This window comes from Bufo bufo, chromosome 1 (genome assembly GCF_905171765.1).
Source record: "Bufo bufo chromosome 1, aBufBuf1.1, whole genome shotgun sequence".
NCBI classification, from domain to species: Eukaryota; Metazoa; Chordata; class Amphibia; order Anura; family Bufonidae; genus Bufo; species Bufo bufo.
The window spans coordinates 24,487,701-24,508,623 of NC_053389.1; the positions used below are offsets into that span (position 1 = coordinate 24,487,701).

Here is a 20,923-nt window from a genome sequence, read left to right on the forward strand (position 1 = left end):
TTTACGTATTTGTGCTTCTCTTCTGGTGAACTTGCTTGGGGGGTCACCAGAATACCTGTTTGACAGCCCCCCACTGAAGTAAGTCATCATTTACGGCTATTTACTTGCCCTTTAGGGATATCGTTATATCTCATTGCGCTTCTGTACGTAGTTTTATGTTTGTGGGGATTTGGCGCTGTCTATGTGTATCTAGAAGTTCTGAAGGTCATTAACACTATAGACCAAATCTTACACATAAATATATCTTCCACCCCCCTACAACAGCAGGGTCTGGAATGCTTTATGCTTTGTTACCTTGCCAGCTTTCATGCTGTAGCCATGCAAATCCTCCTTCAGATCTTCTTCTCTTTCATCCCCTGGAGCTCGTTGAGGTGCCATAGGCTCTTGGACATGAAGCTGGAGTCTGGGTGAAAAGAGGCACATGGAGACGGCTGCTGAGTGAATCAAAGTTGACAAACTGGATTTTGATGCGAATTTCAGGAAAAATTTGATTTGCACCAAAGTTGAATTTCCTCACGCTTCGTGGTAACGAATCACATTTTTTCCTAAAATGGCTACTGCTCGTGTTAGGACATGGAGCAAAGAACTCGGAATGAGGGATCACCCACAATGCCATGCATGCAGCCAATCAGCAGCCAGCTAGCCCCTGTGATGTGACAGCCCTATAAATAGCCTCAGCCCTCTTGGAGTCTGCCATTTTCCAGTGTACTTAGTGCAGGGAGAGACGTCAGCAGGCGCTAGGGACAGTGCTAGGAAAGACTTTATTGTGCTGAAAAAACGATTTACAAAGTCAGGGAAATATTATTCATAGTGTAGGGAAAGGATAGGGAGACATCATCTACACTATAAAGGAGAACAGGGTCCAATAGGAAAGTGTACAGCCTGGGTAATAGGAGCGATTCTATTACACCTTGCTGCACTAATTGGGGATCCAAATTGCTGTTATACTGTTGCTTTTAGGTTTGCACTATATAATAAATCAGTAATTCCAGCAAACATTGTTTGCTATTGGGGTGGAAGTGCTGTGAGTTACGGCGTATTAATAGGAAATACAGTATATGTATGTCCTATTAGCCATTCTACGGTGAATTTACATTTTTCTACAGTTTTTCTTAATTGTATTAATAGGAAAAAAATACCTCTTAATTGCCATTCTGCTGTGAATTTACATTGTACTACAGCCAGTTATGGGGTGTATTAATAGGAAATATACGTACATCCTATTAGCCATTCTGCTGTGAATTTACATTGTTATACATTTTTTTTGGGGGGGGGGCTGTATTAATAGGAAAAAAATATGTCTTATTTGCCGTTCTGCAGTGAAGTCACATTATAATACAGCCATTTACGGTCTGTATTAATAGGAGATTACGGGGTATATTAATAGGAGATATATGTACGTCCTCTTAGCCATTCTGCAGTGAATTTACATTGTTATACATTTTTTTGAGTGGTGTATTAATAGGGAAAAAAAAATATGTCTTATTTGCTGTTCTCCAGTGAATTTACATTGTACTACAGCCATTTAGGGTGTGTATTAATAGGAAATATATACGTACGTCCTATTAGCCGTTCTGCGGTGAATTCACATTGTTATACTTTTTTTTGGGGTGTATTAATAGGAAAAAAATATGTCTTATTTGCTGTTCTGCTTTGAAGTTATTGTACTACAGCCTTTTTTGGTGTGTATTATTTTACTTTTAATATACAGTATGTCAAACAGACAAGTGACAGGCCCTTCAAAGGGAATGGGCAGTGGCCAAAATGTTTCTGCCACAGGCAGAGGTAGCAGCAGAAGGAGGGGTGGCAGCAGGAGTCGCAGCAAGAGTCCTGAGCTCCCAGTGTCATCTAGCGGTCGTGTCTTGACCAGCAACCCAGCAGTGTTTGAATAGTTGACTCGGTCTTCGTCTTTGTCGCAAGTGACATCAGACACCCCCAGCCAAGAGTCGGTGGGTTCCTCTGACACAACGCTTATTTGGCATGGCCTGGGAGAAAGCTCTGTGCCCCCAACTATGCCTCTGTCATTTTCTGTTCCCTCAGTGTGAGAAGTATTATATGCCATAGGCTGGGCTCCACTTTTCAGCGAGGATGAGCTTCTAGAGGACAGTCAGCAGCTACTGCCCAGCCAAGATCTGGAGGAGACATCAGCTGCTTCCTCTGGTAGGTGGGCAAGTAGTGATGATGAGAGTCGTGTAGGAGCTGGTGTTGTGAGCAGTCAGGCTCCTGCCCTGAGACCGTTGAGGGGGACATCAGTGACGTGCAGACAGTAGCATATGATGATGATGTAGCCTATCGCACTTGTAGACGATCGCACCTGGTGAGGAAGAGGCTTCATCAATATCACGAGAAGAAGGTGGCAGTTCGCATGTGAGGCAGCGGCTAAGCAAGCAAGGTGGTAGCGTGGCCATGAGTCAGCAGGGTGACAGCAGTGGGGGGTCGGGAGCCAAACATGCCCGGGGTAAACCACCCTCTTCGCAGGAGCCTCCCTGTATGGAAAGTAGCGATGCAGGGGAATCCAGAGGAAAAAAAAAAGGCTGGTTTGAGATCTGCATTTATACAAGCAGGCAAATAACGCGAGTTTGTGAGCGTTCGCGTGTTTAAGTTCAAATGTGTGTTTGTATTAAGTGTGTGACTTTAGATTATGTGACTTCAGATTCAGGGACTTTAGGAGGGGACCACAGTAAGTTAGATTCTTATCACTGCACTATATTGTATTTTTCTCTTTTCTTGCGTAATCCCCATTTAGTATGTGTTCCATTATTGACAGCACAGTCCAGTGCATATCTTGTCTTATGTATGCAGTCCTGGAATAGCAGTTTGAGGGTGCATATCTTTGTTCAAAATGTGAGCAAATTGCCCGTTTGGAATCACACATCGAGTATCTAACCGGGCGAGTTTCAACACTGAGAGGCATTGACAATTTGGAACAGAGTTTGCTGCTCACTGAGCAAGCACTCTATGGAATAGATGTGGGGAGGGTGGTAGCGAGGAGGCTCAGGAGAGTGAGGTAGCTAGCTGGGTAACGGTTAGAAAGCGGGGTAGAGGGAAGAGTGCCAGGGAGGATAGCCCTGATCTGACACACCCCAACAAGTTTGGTAGATGAGGGGGATGTCAGTCCAGGGACGGCACTGCTGCAGCCAGACACACCCTGCCAGTCAGGGGAATGTCAGCTCCAGTAAGCAGGGGACCAGGAGAGCAGGACAGGCCAGAGAGGTGCTGGTAGTGAGACTCAATTATTAGGGGTACAGATAGGGCGATCTGTCACAAAGACTGGGATCGTTGAACAGTGTGTTGTCTTCCTGGCGCTCGAGTTCGACACATCGCAGATCGGGTTGACAGATTACTGGGAAGGAATAAATCAATAGTAATATAGGCTGGCTCACAGTATTTTTGCATAAAATTTTATTAATGCACTAAATCAAAACAAACTGACTTGATGTCAGCATATCAGCATACATACATAAGTAAATGTGAAAAATAGGTATATAAGTGCGGAGCTCACGCACAAACCTAAATAACTGGAGTACTCCTAAGAATAAGACCTAATGGCTAGAGTGAGGCTGCAAGAGGTATTCAATTGGACCGCTCAAATGTCCATAACTTTAAATGCCGATTTGACGGGTAGTTGGAACCAGAAAGGTTCAGGAGCGTCCTTGTTGTAATTTCCCACAAGGGAAACTCCTTGTGGGAAATTACAACAAGGACGCTCCTGAACCTTTCTGGTTCCAACTACCCGTCAAATCGGCATTTAAAGTTATGGACATTTGAGCGGTCCAATTGAATACCTCTTGCAGCCTCACTCTAGCCATTAGGTCTTATTCTTAGGAGTACTCCAGTTATTTAGGTTTGTGCTTGAGCTCCGCACTTATATACCTATTTTTCACATTTACTTATGTATGTATGCTGATATGCTGACATCAAGTCAGTTTGTTTTGATTTAGTGCATTAATAAAATTTTATGCAAAAATACTGTGAGCCAGCCTATATAACTATTGATTTATTCCTTCTTTTCAGCTGGTAACTGAAAGGCTGAGCTCCAGTAGTTTGCTGGTGGAGCCTTTTCTAAATATTTGATAATAGTTTAGATTACTGGGAAGGGCTGGAGAAGATCCAACGGTCATGGTCCATATTGGAACCAATAACAAAGTTAGAGGTAGGTGGAGCGTCCTTAAAAATCATTTTAGTCATTTAAGTCAAAAACTTAAGGCAAGAACCTCAAAGGTAGTGTTTTCCGAAATACTACTGGTACCACGAGCCACACAAGAAGGGCAGCGAGAGATTAGGAAGGTTAACAAGTGGCTCAAGAACTGGCGTAGGAAGGAGGGGTTTGGGTTCCTGGAGAACTGGACCAACTTCTCTGTTAGCTACAGGCTCTATCGTAGGGATGGGTTGCACCTCAATGGGGAAGGGGCAGCTGTGTTGGGGGAGAAGATGGCTAGAAGGTTGAAGGAGTGCTTAAACTAGGGGGGAAATACATTATAGGATGGGAAGAAAGTGCAGATAGAAACCGGGGGCGAGGTAACGGCACTGAGGGAGGAATGGAAGGAGGGACTAGAACAGTTCAGAAGGAAAAGTGTAGGGTAAAAATATACATAAACATAGAAACATAGAAACATAGAATGTGTCGGCAGATAAGAACCATTTGGCCCATCTAGTCTGCCCAATATACTGAGTACTATGGATAGCCCCTGGCCCTATCTTATATGAAGGATGGCCTTATGCCTATCCCATGCATGCTTAAACACCTTCACTGTATTTGCAGCTACCACTTCTGCAGGAAGGCTATTCCATGCATCCACTACTCTCTCAGTAAAGTAATACTTCCTGATATTACTTTTAAACCTCTTAAATGTATGTATATTAATTCCAGAAGCCTGACTAATAAAATTGGGGAAGTGGAATTAATGATGTGTGACAAGGGCTCTGACATAGTGGGAATAACTGAGACATGGCTGGATGATAGCTATGACTGGGCAGTTAATGTACAGGGTTACAGTCTGTTTAGAAAGGATCGCCAAAAACGGTGAGGGGGAGGGGTCTGCCTTTATGGAGTCATGGTGGGTAGAAATACATGGAGGCAAAAACAATAATAAATTATTAATAGGAGTTTATTATAAACCACCTAATATACCAGAGTCCACAGAAAATCTACTACTATACGAGATAGACAATGGCGGCAAATCATAATGAGGTGGTTATTATGGGGGACTTCAACTACCCAGATATAGACTGGGAAACTGAAACTTGTACATCTCATAAAGGAAACAATTTCTTGGCAATAACCAAAGACAATTACCTCTCCCAACTGGTTCAGGACCCGACTAGAGGGACGGCCATACTGGACTTAGTATTAACCAATAGACCTGATAGAACAACATATGTGTAGAGATGTCCCGAATAGTTCGCCGGCGAATAGTTCCCGGCGAACATAGCTTGTTCGCGTTCGCCGCGGCAGGGGGAACATATGCAATGTTCGGTCCGCCCCCTATTCGTCATCATTGAGTAAACTTTGACCCTGTACCTCACAGTCAGCAGACACATTCCAGCCAATCAGCAGCAGACCCTCCCTCCCAGACCCTCCCACCTCCTGGACAGCATCCATTTTAGATTCATTCTTAGTGAGAGGAGGGACAGTGCTGCTGCTGCTGATTTAATAGGGAAATCGATAGCTAGGCCAGTGTATTCAGTGTCCACTCCAGTCCTGAAGGACTCATCTGATCTCTGCTGTAAGGACAGCACCCCAAAAAGCCCTTTTTAGGGCTAGAACATCAGTCAGCTTTTTTTTTTTTTTCCTGTGTAATCTAATTGCAGTTGCCTGCCTGCCAGCGTGTGTGTCAGGCTCACAGCGTATACTGTGCCCACTTGCCCAGTGCCACCACTCATATCTGGTGTCACAGTAGCTTGCATTTAAAAAAAATATATATTTTTTGGACTGTAATATAATAGCAGTCAGTTGCCTGCACGCGTGTGCGTTTCAGGGCCTGCCAGGGCACAGTGTCACACCAGTGCAACTCATATCTGGTGTAACAGTGGTGTACATTTAAAAAAAAATACAATTTTGACTGTAATAGATTGAATAGAATAGTTAGTTGTCTGCAAGCGTGTGTGTCAGGCCTACAGCGTCTACTCTGCCAACTTCTGCCAGTGCACAGTGCCACTCATATCTGGTGGCACAGTACCTTGCACGCATAGTACAACTTAACTAATCTAAAAAAAAATTACAGGCAGAGGCAGGCCACCCCACAGGGGCCGTGGTGGCCGTGGTGCTGTGATTCCCTTTGGCCCTAGACTAATGCCCAGTGTTCAGAGGCCATGTACCTTGAACTTAAAAAGTTCTGAGGACATAGTTGACTGGCTAACACAGGACACCCAATCTTCTACAGCTTCCGCTCAGAACCTTGACGCACCATCCTCCTCCAGCTTAGCTTCGGGCACCTCTCAAGTTACCACTTGCCCGCCTGCCACCACTACCACCATAGCCACCACAGCCGCTTCACTTGATCTGTCAGAGGAGTAATTTACACATCAGTTGGAAGAAATGAGTGATGCACAACCATTATTGCCAGAGGATGTAGATAACAGGGATATGTCTCAGTCAGGCAGCATTACACACATGGACGTACGGTGTGATGATGATGATGATGTTGTACCCGCTGCTGCTTCCTTTGCTGAGTTGTCAGATACAAGTGAAGCGGTTGATGATGACGATGTGTCCGTGGATGTCACGTGGGTGCCCGCTAGAAGAGAAGAAGAACAGGGGGAAAGTTCAGATGGGGAGATAGAGAGGAGGAGGAGACGAGTTGGAAGCAGGGGGAGGTCGTCGCAAGGAGCTAGTGGCACAGTCAGACAGCATGCATCGGCACCCGGGGTCAGCCAGACAGTACGCCAATCAACATATGCTGTTGCCACCACCAGAATGCTGTCATTGCAGAGCTCAGCAGTGTGGCATTTTTTTTGTGTGTCTGCCTCTGATAACAGCGATGCCATTTGCAACCTGTGCCAAAAGAAACTGAGTCGTGGGAAGTCCAACACACACCTAGGTACAACTGCTTTGCAAAGGCACATGATCTCACATCACAAACGCCTATGGGATCAACACATGAGTACAAGCAGCACACAAACTCAAAGCCGCTATCCTCCTCCTGGTCCGGCATCTTCAGCCACGTCAACCACTGCTGTCCTCCTTGCCCTCTCTCAACCATCCACCACTCTGCCTCTCACCTTCTGCAGTTCCTGCTCATCTGCCCACAGTCAGGTGTCTGTCAAGGAAATGTTTGAGCGTAAGAAGCCAATGTCAAAGTCACCCCCTTGCCCGGCGTCTGACAGCTGGCTTGTCAGAACTCTTAGCCCGCCAGCTTTTACCATACAAGCTGGTGGAGTATGAGGCCTTCAAAAAATGTGTAGCTATTGGGACACCGCAGTGGAAGGTACCCGGCTGAAATTTCTTTTCACAAAAGGCAATCCCCAACCTGTACTCTATTGTGGAAAAGGAAGTCATGGCATGTCTGGCACACAGTGTTGGGGCAAGGGTCCATCTGACCACTGATACCTGGTCTGCAAAGCACAGTCAGGGCAGGTATATCACCTACACTGCGCTTTGGGTAAACCTGCTGACGGCTGCCAAGCATGGAATGCCACCTCCTCTACTCCTCCTACTCCATCCTTTTCCATAACATCCTCGGCTGAGTCCTCTTCTGCTGCTGCGTCTTGCTCCACATCAACGGCACCCCCCCAGCTCCTCAGGGGCTATTCCACATCCCGGATACGGCAGTGTCACGCCGTTTTGGGGTTGACTTGCCTGAAAGCTGATAGGGAACGTAACAGGGATTAAAATGATAAGAATAGAACAACATAACACACCACTCCTATCTGGCGGCACATTAGATTGCACGCGCAGTGCCCCAAATTTGAAGTAGGAGGACCGAACAAGCATCTTTTTCCATCTCCCCATTCCTAAAATCGATGCCATATACACGTCCCCTGATAGGGGACGTAACAGGGATTAAACTGATAAGAATAGAACAACATAACACACCACAACTATCTGGCGGCACATTAGATTGCACGCGCAGTGCCCCAAATTTGAAGTAGGAGGACCGACCAAGCATCTTTTTCCATCTCCCTGTTCCTAAAATCGATGCCATATACATGTCCCCTGATAGGGGACGTAACAGGGATTAAACTGATAGGAATAGTACTACTTAACACACCTTATAATAACGCAGAGAGAGGTAACTCAGAGAGAGGAGTCTGAAGAAGAGGAGTCAGAGGAGGAAGGTAGCTTTGAGGAGGTGGAAGACCAACCACAGCAGCCGTCCCAGGGGGCTTGTTGTCACCTTTCGGGGACCCTTGGTGTTGTACATGGCTGGGTGGAGGAAGATACCTTCAATGACATCAGTGAGGACAAGAAACGGGACATGGCTAGCTTGGTATCCAACCTTGTGCAAATGGGGAGTTTGCGGTTGTGCAAATGGACTGTTTGCTGTGAGTTAAACGGGGAGTTGGGTCTGTCACTGTGAAGCGGGCATAACCCTTACACTACCTGATCGATACAACATCATACCTGATGTTTTAAAGCATGTTATTCCAAACAGTTTACGAATGTTAGGTGATTTATGCCCTTTATGGATTAAAACCCGACTCTGCGTCAACTACGTAATTTTCCATGGGAGTTTTGCCATGGATCCCCCTCCAGCATGCCACAGTCCAGGTGTTAGTCCCCTTGAAACAACTTTTCCATCACTATTGTGGCCAGAAAAATTTGCCTGTCTATTGAAGTCTATGGCGGTTCGCCCGGTTCGCCAGTTCGCGAACATTTGCGAAAATTCGCGTTCGCCGTTTGCGAACGGAAAATTTTATGTTCGCAACATCTCTACATATGTGCAGGTTGGGGGACACCTGGCAAATAGCGACCATAAAGTAATAACCTTCCAAATATCATTCAAAAGAGTGTTTCCTCAGGGAGGAACAAAAATACCAAACTTCAAAAAAGCTAAATTTAGCCAACTAAGAGAGGCTATAGGCCTAACTAACTGGGACAAAGTCCTCAAAAATACAAATACAGCCACAAAATTGGATATTTTTAAAAGCATCCTAAAATCTAATTGTGAGAGGTACATACCTTATGGGAATAAAAGGTTAAGGAACAAGAAGAAGCCAATGTGGATAAATAGAAATGTAAAGAAAGCAATAAATGACAAAAAGAAAGCTTTTAAATCACTAAAACAGGAGGGCGGCCAAGAAGCACTGAAAAACTATAAGGAAAAAAATTGAATATTTAAAAAACAAATAAAAGCAGCCAAACTAGAGACCGAGAGACTAATTCCGAAAGAGAGCAAAACTAACCCTAAAATGTTCTTCAATTATATAAATGGTAAAAAGTATAAATCTGATGGTGTCGGCCCTCTACAGAGAAATGAGGGGGGAGTGGCAGAGATTGATAGAGTAGAAAGCTGGCGATGTGGCGGTCATACCACTTTTCTCCCAATACCTTAACACTTGTGTGAACAGTATCCAATTTACTGTACAATTTGACAGCTCGCACATAGTGTTCTTGGATCTCCACCTGAGGGGGGACTCCACGACAGCCTCCATTCACACAAGCACCTACAGGAAACCAACATCAGGCAATACACTACTACATGCAAGGTCGTGTCACCCTCCCCCCATACAGTGCGTAACATACCTAAAGTGGAACTCATTAGAGCCAGGAGAAACTGTAGTGAGCAAAACACATATGAAGAGGAGGCTCAAAGTATTATCAGTAGACTGTCGAATAGATCTTATTCAAAAAGATCAATGATGAAACATAATACAGAAGTCCGCAACATAAGCAGAGATGAACTGATAAATACAAATGCTAAAAAATCCCATAAAAAATGTGAGACAGACCATACAAAAAAGAGTGTGTTTGTCACACAGTTTAGCAGTGAATACACACAGGTTTGCAACATTATTAAAAAACATTTCCCAGTACTAGCATGCGATAAAAATTGGAGTGGGGTGGTTTCAACAGGCATAAAATTCGCAGCACGCAGATCTCCGACAATTGCAAATACAGTTAGCCCAAGTATGTTCCAAAAAAATAAAATAACATCACCTCTCCATAGTACCTCGCTATCCACCAAGGGTAATTATAAATGTGGGCACTCTGTGTGTATACTGTATATGCTGCAGATATATGAAAGTATCTAAAGTGTTTGAATCCTGTGTCACTGGCCAAAGATTTGTGATAAAATCTTTTCTAAATTGCAATACAACATATTCCATCTATTTGATTAGATGTACTGTTAAATATCGTCCAGCATTTCTTAATTTTGTAAGAAATGCTTTAGAAGGAGCCAACAAAATATGGAGAGTTCTTAATGAAAGATAAAAGTTAAAAGGATTTAATTCGCATAAAAAGAAACTATTACAAAGTTTAGGAAGAGAAAAATAAAGTACAGCAGATGAATCTCAAAAGATAACAAGCAAGCAATAAACCAATTTAAAATGAGTGAAAAAGTAATTCCCTTAAAGTAACGTGTATGTGTGAATCTGTGTGTGTAGAGAGCAACAGGTGTCTTGTCAAAGAATGCTCTGCCAATGTCATGAAACAAAGCCTTTTTATAGGTTGACTCTCCATAGAGTTATATTGTATCCTAAATTTACTATTCTAACAGACATATATGGTTAACAAGTAAAACCCCTTACATCATGATTTTCTAAGTATTCCTTACTTATAAAGCTAATAATATTATGCTGAGGAGGAGGATTCCTAACCTTTCTAAATACTATTGTCGTCTCAAGAACTGTCAAAATTGACACTTCACACAAGTGCTGACCTTTCATGGTCCTTAAAATACCCTATCCTACTAAAAAGTGTTAATATGTTATTTTACATGTACTAAGTGTTCAATTCAGTATGTAGGATGTACTACAAATACTATAAAAACCTGGATAAGAAAACACATATCTGATGTACCGCACCATGAAAGCCGCAATGTCTCTGCAGCCAGTCTCCACTTTGCGGTTGTTCATGGTGGGGATACATCGGATATGGTGGTGCAAGGCATTGAAAGGGTCAATAAGCCAGCAAGAGGCGGCAATAGAAGAAGAAAACTTCTAAATAGAGAATCCTTTTGGATTTTTAGATTGGAAAGCCGCCAACCACTAGGGCTAAATAAAAGGTTGGACCTGATCCTTCAATACTAATTTTCTGTTCCCATACATTCTATATGTTATCTATAAGATTATTTTAAGTTTGTTTCAGTTTTAATTGGTTACACACCTGTCTGGGAGGGAGTGGCTGCATGATCACCTGGATTGGTCTGATGCGGTTCCTTCCTGCTACATAAGTGAAGATTTAATGCCTGTTCAATGGTCATGAGTAAGGGCTGTAATTGTTTTGTTGCCTGAAACGCGTAGACCAATATCTTCTCTACCTGGATGTTTTAAGTTTTGTATGAAATAAAGTGCTACTGGAATTCCGCAAAGAAAAGGCTGGACAAACCTCTTTTTTCATTTAGTAGAAAGTAAAGCTATGAATTTTTTTTTTCTCCAATTTATCACTGAAGAAAATAAACTGTTAGATGAAATGCAGAATATAAAAGTTAATTCCCCATTAAAAGTGCCCTGTCTGACCCAGGAAGAAGTAAAGCGGCGTCTTAAAAATATTAAAATAGACAAATAGCCAGGACCAGATGGCATACACCCCCGTTTCCTAAGAGAATTAAGTAATGTCATAGCCAGACCCTTATTTCTGATATTTAAGGACACAGGGTTGGCGCATAGCAAATGTGGTGCCAATATTCAAAAAGGGTAAAAAAAACTGAGCCCGGAAACTATAGGCCGGTAAGTTTAATATCTGTCATGGGTAAACTGTTTAAAGGTGTTCTAAGAGATGCTATCTTGGAGTATGTCAATGAAAATAAGCAAATAACGCCATATCAGCAAGGCTTCATGAGGGATTAGTCATGTCCAACTAATTTAATCAGTTTCTATGAGGAGGTAAGTTCTAGACTTAACAGCGGCGAATCAATGGATGTCGTGTATCTGGACTTCTCCAAAGCATTTGACACTGTACCGCATAAAAGGTTAGTATATAAAATGAGAATGCTTGGACTGGGAGAAAAAGTCTGTATGTTGGTAAGTAACTGCCTCAATGATAGAAAACAGAGGGTGGTTATTAATGGTACACACTCAGATTGGGTCACTGTCACTAGTGGAGTACATCAGGGGTCAGTATTGGGCCCTATTCTCTTCAATATATTTATTAATGATCTTGTAGAAGGCTTGCACAGTAAAATATAAATTTTTGCAGATGACACTAAACTGTGTAAAATAATTGACACAGAAGAGGACAGTATACTGTATATATACTACAGAGGACAGTATACTGTATATATACTACAGAGGACAGTATACTGTATATATACTACAGAGGACAGTATAATACTACAGAGGGATCTGGATAGATTGGAGGCTTGGGCAGATAAGTGGCAGATGAGGTTTAACACTGACAAATGTAAAGTTATGCACATGGGAAGGAATAATGCAAGTCACCCGTACATATTAAATGGTAAAACACTGGGTAACACTGACATGGAAAAGGATCTAAGAATTTTAGTGAACAGCAAACTAAGTTGCAAAAACCAGTGTCAGGCAGCTGCTGCCAAGGCCAATAAGATAATGGGTTGCATAAAAAGGGGCATAGATGCCCGTGATGAGAACATAGTCCTGCCACTTTACAAGTCAGACCACACATGGAGTACTGTGTACAGTTCTGGTCTCCTGTGAACAAGGCAGACATAGTAGAGCTGGAGAGGGTTCAGAGGAGGGCAACTAAAGTAATAACTGGAATGGGGCAACTACAGTACCCTGAAAGATTATTAGCATTAGGGTTATTCACTTTAGAAAAAAGACTGAGGGGAGATCTAATTACTATGTATAAATATATCAGGGGGCAGTACAGAGATCTATCCCATCATCTATTTATCCCCAGGACTGTGACTGTGACGAGGGGACATCCTCTGCGTCTGGAGGAAAGAAGGTTTGTACACAAACATAGAAGAGGATTCTTTACGGTAAGAGCAGTGAGACTATGGAACTCTCTGCCTGAGGAGGTGGTGATGGTGAGTACAATAAAGGAATTCAAGAGGGGCCTGGATGTATTTCTGGAGGGTGATATTACAGGCTATAGCTACTAGAGAGGGGTCGTTGATCCAGAGAGTTATTCTGATTGTCTGATTGGAGTCGGGAAGAATTTTTTTCCCCCTTAAGTGGGGAAAAGCCCACTTACGATATAGAACAAGAGACCGGCACTTCACTTTTGATCACAAATCTTTGCTTTATTGGAGCATGGAGGAAAACAGCGCAGATGCGACACGTGTTTCGGCTCAGGTATGAGCCTTTGTCAAGCATAGTGAATTACTGCATGAAACACATTTAAATAGTGCGCCCATATCGGCGTCAAACGTGATGAGGTCACATCACCATAGAAACAGAGATACACAAAACATGAAGCACAACAGTTATAAACATTGTTGCAACAAAGTCACGGTACTGTTTAACATATAATACAATTAAATCTTATAGCTTTAATTAAGGTGGGTTTTACAGAAAAGAGAAGTTAGCAAATTGCATGAGATGCAAAAATACAATGGATACAAAAAATAATAATAATTACCCTGAGAAATAAGTCTCCCACAGGCTACACATAATCTAAAGATATCAAATCTTGTTGCTTTTTTCATTTGTTTCATTTTCTCTGTGACTAAACAAATAAAAAATGTATATTAAAATACAATGCCAATTATTGTCTATTGCAATAATGAAAAAAAGAAAACTTTCATGTATCTTACAGAAATGCATTTAATTCGTATTCCCGATTTAAACCTTTTGGTTCAATGGTCTGCAGGGTGTGGATCCAAAAATTTCAAGTTTTTTGAGTAATAGCACAACATAGTTGCTATCACAGGTAAAGAAACCTTTTACAGGAAATTTCTTACCAGTGTGTGGATGGAAAAAGGATTCACCCTTAATTACCGCAGAACAGTGAACACACTGCAAGCAAGGGAAAGTGCCCCTTTTAGGTGTGGAAAGGAAAAGTTGACGCCTATGTCTGTTTATTATCAGTATGAGGCTTGGGTATCTCCATTTTGCTGCTACATTTCTTCATCTCAGAATCCAATAAGGGTCTGGGATATCCCCTCAAAGAAATTTTTTTTTTGCCATCTCATTAAATCTGACCCCCCTCACTGATTCGTCTGACACAATTCTCTTGATGCGTTTAAACTGTGAATAGGGTAAAGACTAGTGTTGGGCGCGAATATTCGCAATGCGAATATTTCGCGCGAATATCGCATATTCGCGATTTCGCGATTTTTTTCGAATATCATGCCATAAATTCTATATTGCGAATATTCGCGTTGGTTAAATTAGATGATACACAATAAGTTCACGAACTTCAGTTCACTTGTGTTGATAAATGAGTTTGAGTGACTCTGAGTTTCATTCATTTAAGGTGTTGTTTTGCATCAAGGCTCTTTTTCAAAACCATAGCCAAAATCCTGCCTTTTTTGCGATTTTTCGTAATGCGATTTTTATTAAGCGATGCGATTTCGTTCACACGTGCTATTCTTCCTGCGCATTGATTGACTTGACCATCCCGGCCATGAAAGTTAAAGTGTTTTTGCGATTTTTTTGCCATGCGATTTTTTTCCCGCTTGCGAATTCGTAAACGCTGCGAATTGCGAATATATTCGAAAATTCGCATACACGAATATTCTATGCCTTGCACAGTATAAACTATCTAAATCTCAATTGGACCACAAGCTAGAAGCAGGCTGCTTGTAGCTTGTGGTGCAAATTAAATTGGTAGGGTGAGGTGAGACTTCCAATCATCACTTAATTATAAAGTTTACACTAATTTTAGTTCAGTTTGCGATTTTTTTTCGTAATGCGAATTTATGCGAATATATCATTTCCGTCAAAGTACATAGATCCCTCCCTTCTGTCTTTTTGTCCAATGAAAATGATGTACCTACAGTTGTCATAGGTTAGCAACCTCCCTAGCAACCAATCGGAAAGCTCCCCACCTCTTTACTATATAATATTCTTCCCAGCAGCCATTCTGTGCAGTTTTACTTGGAGTTGGTTGTGTTAGGAGCTAAAAACTGTGCTGTGCTGTGTGGTGTGGAATTGTGCTTTTTTAAAAGCAATATATTTCACAATCTAATTATTCATTCTATAGTGTAGGTTGTAGTAGTAGGGAGTGATTAGTGTAGATTGAGGGAGCTTAAGTTTAGTTATATTGTAGGCTTTAGTTTAGTTTAGTTTTAGTGTTTTAGTTAGGTGTGTTAGTGTATTTCCTTAGGTTATAATAGTTTAGTTTGTGTAGTATTTGTTTTGTGTCTGTCAGTGTCCGTGTTTTACGTTAGATAAAAAAAAAAAGAAAAAAAAAAGTTTATATAGGGTAGTTTTTCTTAGTCTAGTAGCTTTTGTGTCTGTCTGTGTCAGAGCCCGCGTCTTTTCTTAGTTGAAAAAAACAAAAAAAAAAGTTTATATAGGGTAGTTTTTCCTTAGTCTAGTAGGTTTTGTGTCTGTCAGTGTCAGTGTCAACGTCTTTTGTTAGTTGAAATAAAAAAAAAAAAAGTTTATATAGGGTAATTGTTCAATAGTTTAGTAGCTTTTGTGTCTGTCTGCGTCAGAGTCCGCGTCTTTTTCTTAGTTAAAAAAAAAAAAAAAAACTAAAAAAAAAAAGTTTATATAGGGTCGTTTTTCCTTAGTCTAGTAGCTTTTGTGTTTGTCAGTGTCAGTGTCTGTGTCTTTTGTTAGCTAAAAAAAAAAAAAAAAGTTTATATAGGGTAGTTTTTCCTTAGTCTACTAGGTTCTGTGTCTGTCTGCGTCAGTGTCCTTGTCTTCCTTTAGTTTGAAAAAAAAGAAAAAAAAAAAAAAGTTTATATAGGGTAGTTGTTGAATAGTTTATTTGCTTTTGTGTCTGTCTGCGTCAGAGTCTGCGTCTTTTCATAGTTAAAAAAACAAAAAAAAATTATATAGAGGTTAGGATTTATTAATTTATTGATTTAATTTATTGAATTCGTTTTTCATTTTAGCCCCAGATTCCCCATCCCAATAAAGTTTTCCCCAAATCCCACACTTTTTTTTTGGTCTGTGACAGTAAGACCAATCTCTGACCAGTATGACATCACGCGGGCGTTCTGGAAGTCGTGGTAGGGGAGTTGGTTCCAGTGCTGGACCGCTGCCTGCACGGGACCGCTCCTCTACCCACAGAGGTTCAAGTGTGAGGGGCGTCCGACTAATCAGAGAGTTCTTTGGGCGTGGCAGCCGCCCAATTAGTTCTCAGGATGCCCAACAAGTTGTGGCTATGATGGCACAGTCCAGTGCCACAGAGTCCTCCGGCCCAGCCACAACCAGCAGCAGCAGCATCTGCAGGGTTCTGCCTCCTGCAGAATCAACCCCCACCCCCGAAAATTTATCACCTGATCTTTTTGAGGATGTTGATTCTGATATTTTTGGGCAGGCAACTCAGGAGGAACAGGAGGCAGAACTGCAGTTCAGTCCTCCCCATGGTCAGCAACTCTTGGAAGAGATGGAGGGGGAGATGGTGCCAGTGACATCCCTTCCAATAGGTGCAGGTGGTGTCAGCCACATAACCCCTGTACCTAGTCAGACCCAGGCATCAGCGAGGGGACAGCAGAGCCCGGTCAGGGGCTCTATGTCAGCTGCTCCCCTCTGTTCACCAAGGCTTGGCCCTGGGTCTGACACATCGGGGGATGAAGAGGAGGGTGACCAAGAATGGATGCCACCTCCCTTGTCAGGCATCAGCAGCACTGATGAGGAGGAAGGTCGGCACCGGAGGCAAACGGTGCGCCAGGTTACCAGTGAGTCTAGCAGCAGGGGCTCCACTGGTAATGTCAGCAGTAGGAGGCAGCAGCAGCAGCCACCTCCACCTGTGCGCACCGAGCCCGAACAGACGCAAGTGAGCACCAACCCATCTGACCGGCGGTCGGTGCATAAGTCGCCTGTTTGGGCTTACTTCACCCTGGCAGCTGACGATGTTACAGTAGCAATCTGTCAGCTATGCCGTGCCAGGGTGAAGAGAGGGAGGGTGGTGGCTCGGCTGGGTACTACAGCCCTGAACCAGCACCTACGGGTCAACCACTGGCGGGAGTGGGAACAGATGAAGGGTGGTAGCAGCAGCGCCACCAGCAGTGTGCAGGGGACAGCAGCTCCTGCCACAGTACAGCAGCCCCCACAACAGATCCCCGTAAGTCATTCCCACTCCGCCACTCCCTCTCATAGAAGTACTGGGACCGGCAGCCATACCTCTGCCTCCACTGCACCATCCTCTATCTCCTCCTCCACTGCCGTCCGGCGCCAGCCATCAGTTGCTGACGCTTTTGAACGCACCGCGCCCTATGCCCCCGGGGACCGACGTGTGCGTTGACTCAATGGGCTCCTGGCAAGGGTTCTTGCCCAACATCTGCTCCCTTACAATCTTGTGGACAGCAATCCGTTCCGGCAGATGTTGGAGCAGGCACAACCCAGATGGCGTGTCCCCAGCCGCCATTACTTTGCCAGGACTGGCGTCCCTGCCCTATACCAGCACCTTGTGGAGAATGTATGCCTGTCGCTGGATCATGCTGTCAGCGACAGGGTACATCTCACAATGGATGTTTGGACTAGCAGACATGGGCAGGGACGATACTTGAGTTTTACTGCCCATTGGGTGTCCCTCCGAGGCGCCGGGGAGGGATCGGCGGCATCAGAGTTTGTGGTGCCGCCGCGGGGTGTCCAGGGGAGAACTGCTGCTGTCCCACAAGCCACTGTCTCCACTGCTGCTGAGCCCCCCAGTAAGCGTCCCCGTAACTATGCAAGTGTGGGGCACGTCTGTTGCCAGGCCGTGCTCCAGCTTGTGAGCTTGGGAGACAGGAGACACACTGGACCTGAAGTTCTGGCCGCACTTCAGGCTCAGGTCCAGAAGTGGCTGACACCCTGTAGGCTCCAGGCAGGTTTGGTTGTCTGTGAAAACGGCAGCAACCTACTCGCAGCCCTTCAGGCTGGCATTCTGACCCACGTGCCCTGCATGGCACATGTCCTCAACCTAGTGGTACAGAAGTTCCTCCGTACGTACCCAGGTTTGAGTGACATTGTGTTAAGGGTACGTAGGATTGCCAGCCATTTCCGACGCTCCCCAACTGCCACCGCGTCCCTGTCCAGACTTCAGCGGGACAACAGCCTGCCCCCTCACAGGCTGATTGTGGACAGTGTGACGCGGTGGAACTCAACCCTCCACATGCTGGAAAGGTTGTGGGAGCAGAGACGGGCGGTGAGGGAATACCTGCTGGACCTAGGCACTTCAGGGCCATCACACCCACTCCCCTATGTCACTAATGCGGAGTGGGGGCAGATACAGCAGGTCTGTCACGTGTTGGCCCCATTTGAGCAGGCGACCAAGATGGTCAGCGGGGAGCATGTCGGCCTCAATGACGTGCTCCCATTAGTGTTCCTGCTGGACAGGACACTCGATCGCCTGCTTGAAGCTGGGGAGAGTGCCTTGGTGGAGCAAGATGAGGCTGCCTTGCTCCACCAGGACCAGGCCCAGGACGTTGAGGAGGAGGAGGAGGATGACACAGTGGACGTCCAGGAGTTTGGGCCTGGTCAGGAGGGAGAGCCGGTGATGGGGGCACCGTTAGTCCGGGGGTGGGGCAGCTCCAACCTGGAGCAGCAGCAACAGCAGCAGGAGGACCAAGAGGTCATGGTCCCGGGCAGCCATGACGAGTCACAGCGGGCTGTCCTCTTCCCCATGGCTGCCCACATGCTGCGATGCCTCAGGAGGGACCCCCGGATCAATAGTATTAAGGGGAGGGATGATTATTGGTTGGCCACCCTTTTAGACCCACGATGCAAGGGGAAACTGGAACAGTTTATACCATCAAGTCGGCGGCAGGCCCGGATGGAACAACTGCGGGCCTGTCTGATCAAGCGTCTGGAGCAGACTACCCCTCGGCCTCCAGCTCCAGTTTCCCCCGCCCATCTCACCCAGCAGGTGGCTGGACCCAGCAGCACCAGCCGAGCAGGTGACCTAATGGGTGAGATGAGGCTGTTCTACCAGTTTGCAAGACCCAGTGCAAGCAGCAGCAGCAGCAGCAACCACCAGCGGCTGGCCCGCATGGTGGCAGACTACATGGGGTCCGTTGGTGCTTCCGACAGCATGAGCACTGACGACCCCATGGAGTACTGGGTTGCCAGACTGGACACCTGCCGTGAGCTCGCTCAGTATGCGCTGGAGTTATTGTCTGTCCCCCCCTCCAGCGTACTGTCTGAGCGGACATTCAGCGCAGCAGGTGGGCTGGTCACAGACAAGAGGACCCGTCTGTCCACTGACTCCGTGGACAGACTGACATTCATCAAAATGAACGAGTCCTGGATCGGCAGTGACTTCCTGGCCCCAGCTGTCGGTTCAGGCCGTTGAAGGGTCCCTTGTCCATTCCTCTCCCTCGCTCTCCCTCCGTAAATCCGTTGTTTTTTAACCTTTTTAACTAATTTATTGTCTTATCTTAATATGAAGTTATTTTTTATCCTATTTATGAATTTCTTTTTATATGTGTTGTATATATTTATGAATTTATTGATGAATTTTTTATTGATTTTAATATGATTTTTAATATTCTTTATTAAGTTATTTTTTTATCAAATCTACTTTATTATGAAAAAATTACTTATTAAATTTAATCTTCTCATATGTATATATGTGTCAATATATTTTTAATTAATTTATTAATTTTGGTGAATCATGTACAGAGTCTGATAAAGAAATTTTATTTAATAATTTATTTTAATAATGTCTCTAAATTTCTTTAATCATGTGTTGTGTAGTGTAAATATATGAATTATAGAAAATAATTATATGAATTTTCCCTTAAACATATCTTTTATGTATATATAGACTTAAATATGGATTATGTTTTAATATATATCAATTTTTTAAATTGAAAAAACTCAATAATCTATTGAACTATAATCAAAAATCTATTCAACTATAATCAATGTAGTAGCCATACAGCGCTCCACACGTTGGCTGCACAGGGCTGCTCTCAGTTTCCACATCTGGCACATCCAGTGTGTGTAGCAGAACACAGCGGTAAGGCATCCAGCCTCCCTGTGTGCAGAACCCTTCACGCCAGAGGGCAGTAGTAGTGGCGGGGATTAGCCGCAGCTCTCTCATCCTCCATGTGTCTGTGAGGAGGAAGGGATACCGGCTGTCTCCACACCCATACACGATCATCAGCGCCCACACGCGGTGCTCCATCCTACCGGTGGACCTATCCTTCCTGCACCGGTCTGAACACCGAACTCAGTGAAGATCCAGCTATTCTCAGCAAGGATCTTGACGTGTCCGTAGTGCTTGCTAACCCATCATGTCTAGTTCACGTCCCTCCACGCTAGTGTAACAGGAGAGTCAGCTGTATTCCCCGGCTACAGGGATGGCGCTTTGTGGCTGACTCCAGTGTTCAGCACTGATCATCGATCTCATCTCATGGTGCTGAATAAGGCCTTAGAGGCGACATATCTCTACAAAGGGTGGAGTATTACTTTTCCCCTTTAAGGCTTTCCCTGAAATAGAATGGCTAGCAAAGTGCTGCAACTTCACTGTCACTAAGCGGGGCCTAGTAAGGATTCTGGTATGAAGGCATTATGTTTCTGGGTTTTAAAAAGAACTATCATTTAAAGCTTACCTTTACCCGCATACCCAATGCACTGCAGCTGTGCTTCATTTTAGTTGAGTTGTAATATAAAAAAAGGAGTAGTTAAGATTCTTACATAAAGTCCACTAACACAATCATCTGCAATGCTGCTATCCGGAGGATGTAAATTTTCCATAATTCACTTTTCAGAAGTGAAAGGTTCTATATATATA

The 20,923-nt window shown here is 44.1% G+C and overlaps 1 protein-coding gene across 1 annotated transcript in view; it reads right to left on the bottom strand.

The window, feature by feature from the left end:
* Positions 1 to 332: 332 nt before the first annotated feature.
* Positions 333 to 20,923, bottom strand: part of LOC121002980 (neuromodulin-like) — a 31,366-nt gene continuing 10,775 nt past the window's right edge. The window contains exon 4 of the mRNA XM_040434937.1: positions 333 to 403. Within this exon, the coding sequence (XP_040290871.1) occupies positions 333 to 403 (71 nt within the window). The remainder of the gene's footprint in view (positions 404 to 20,923) is intronic.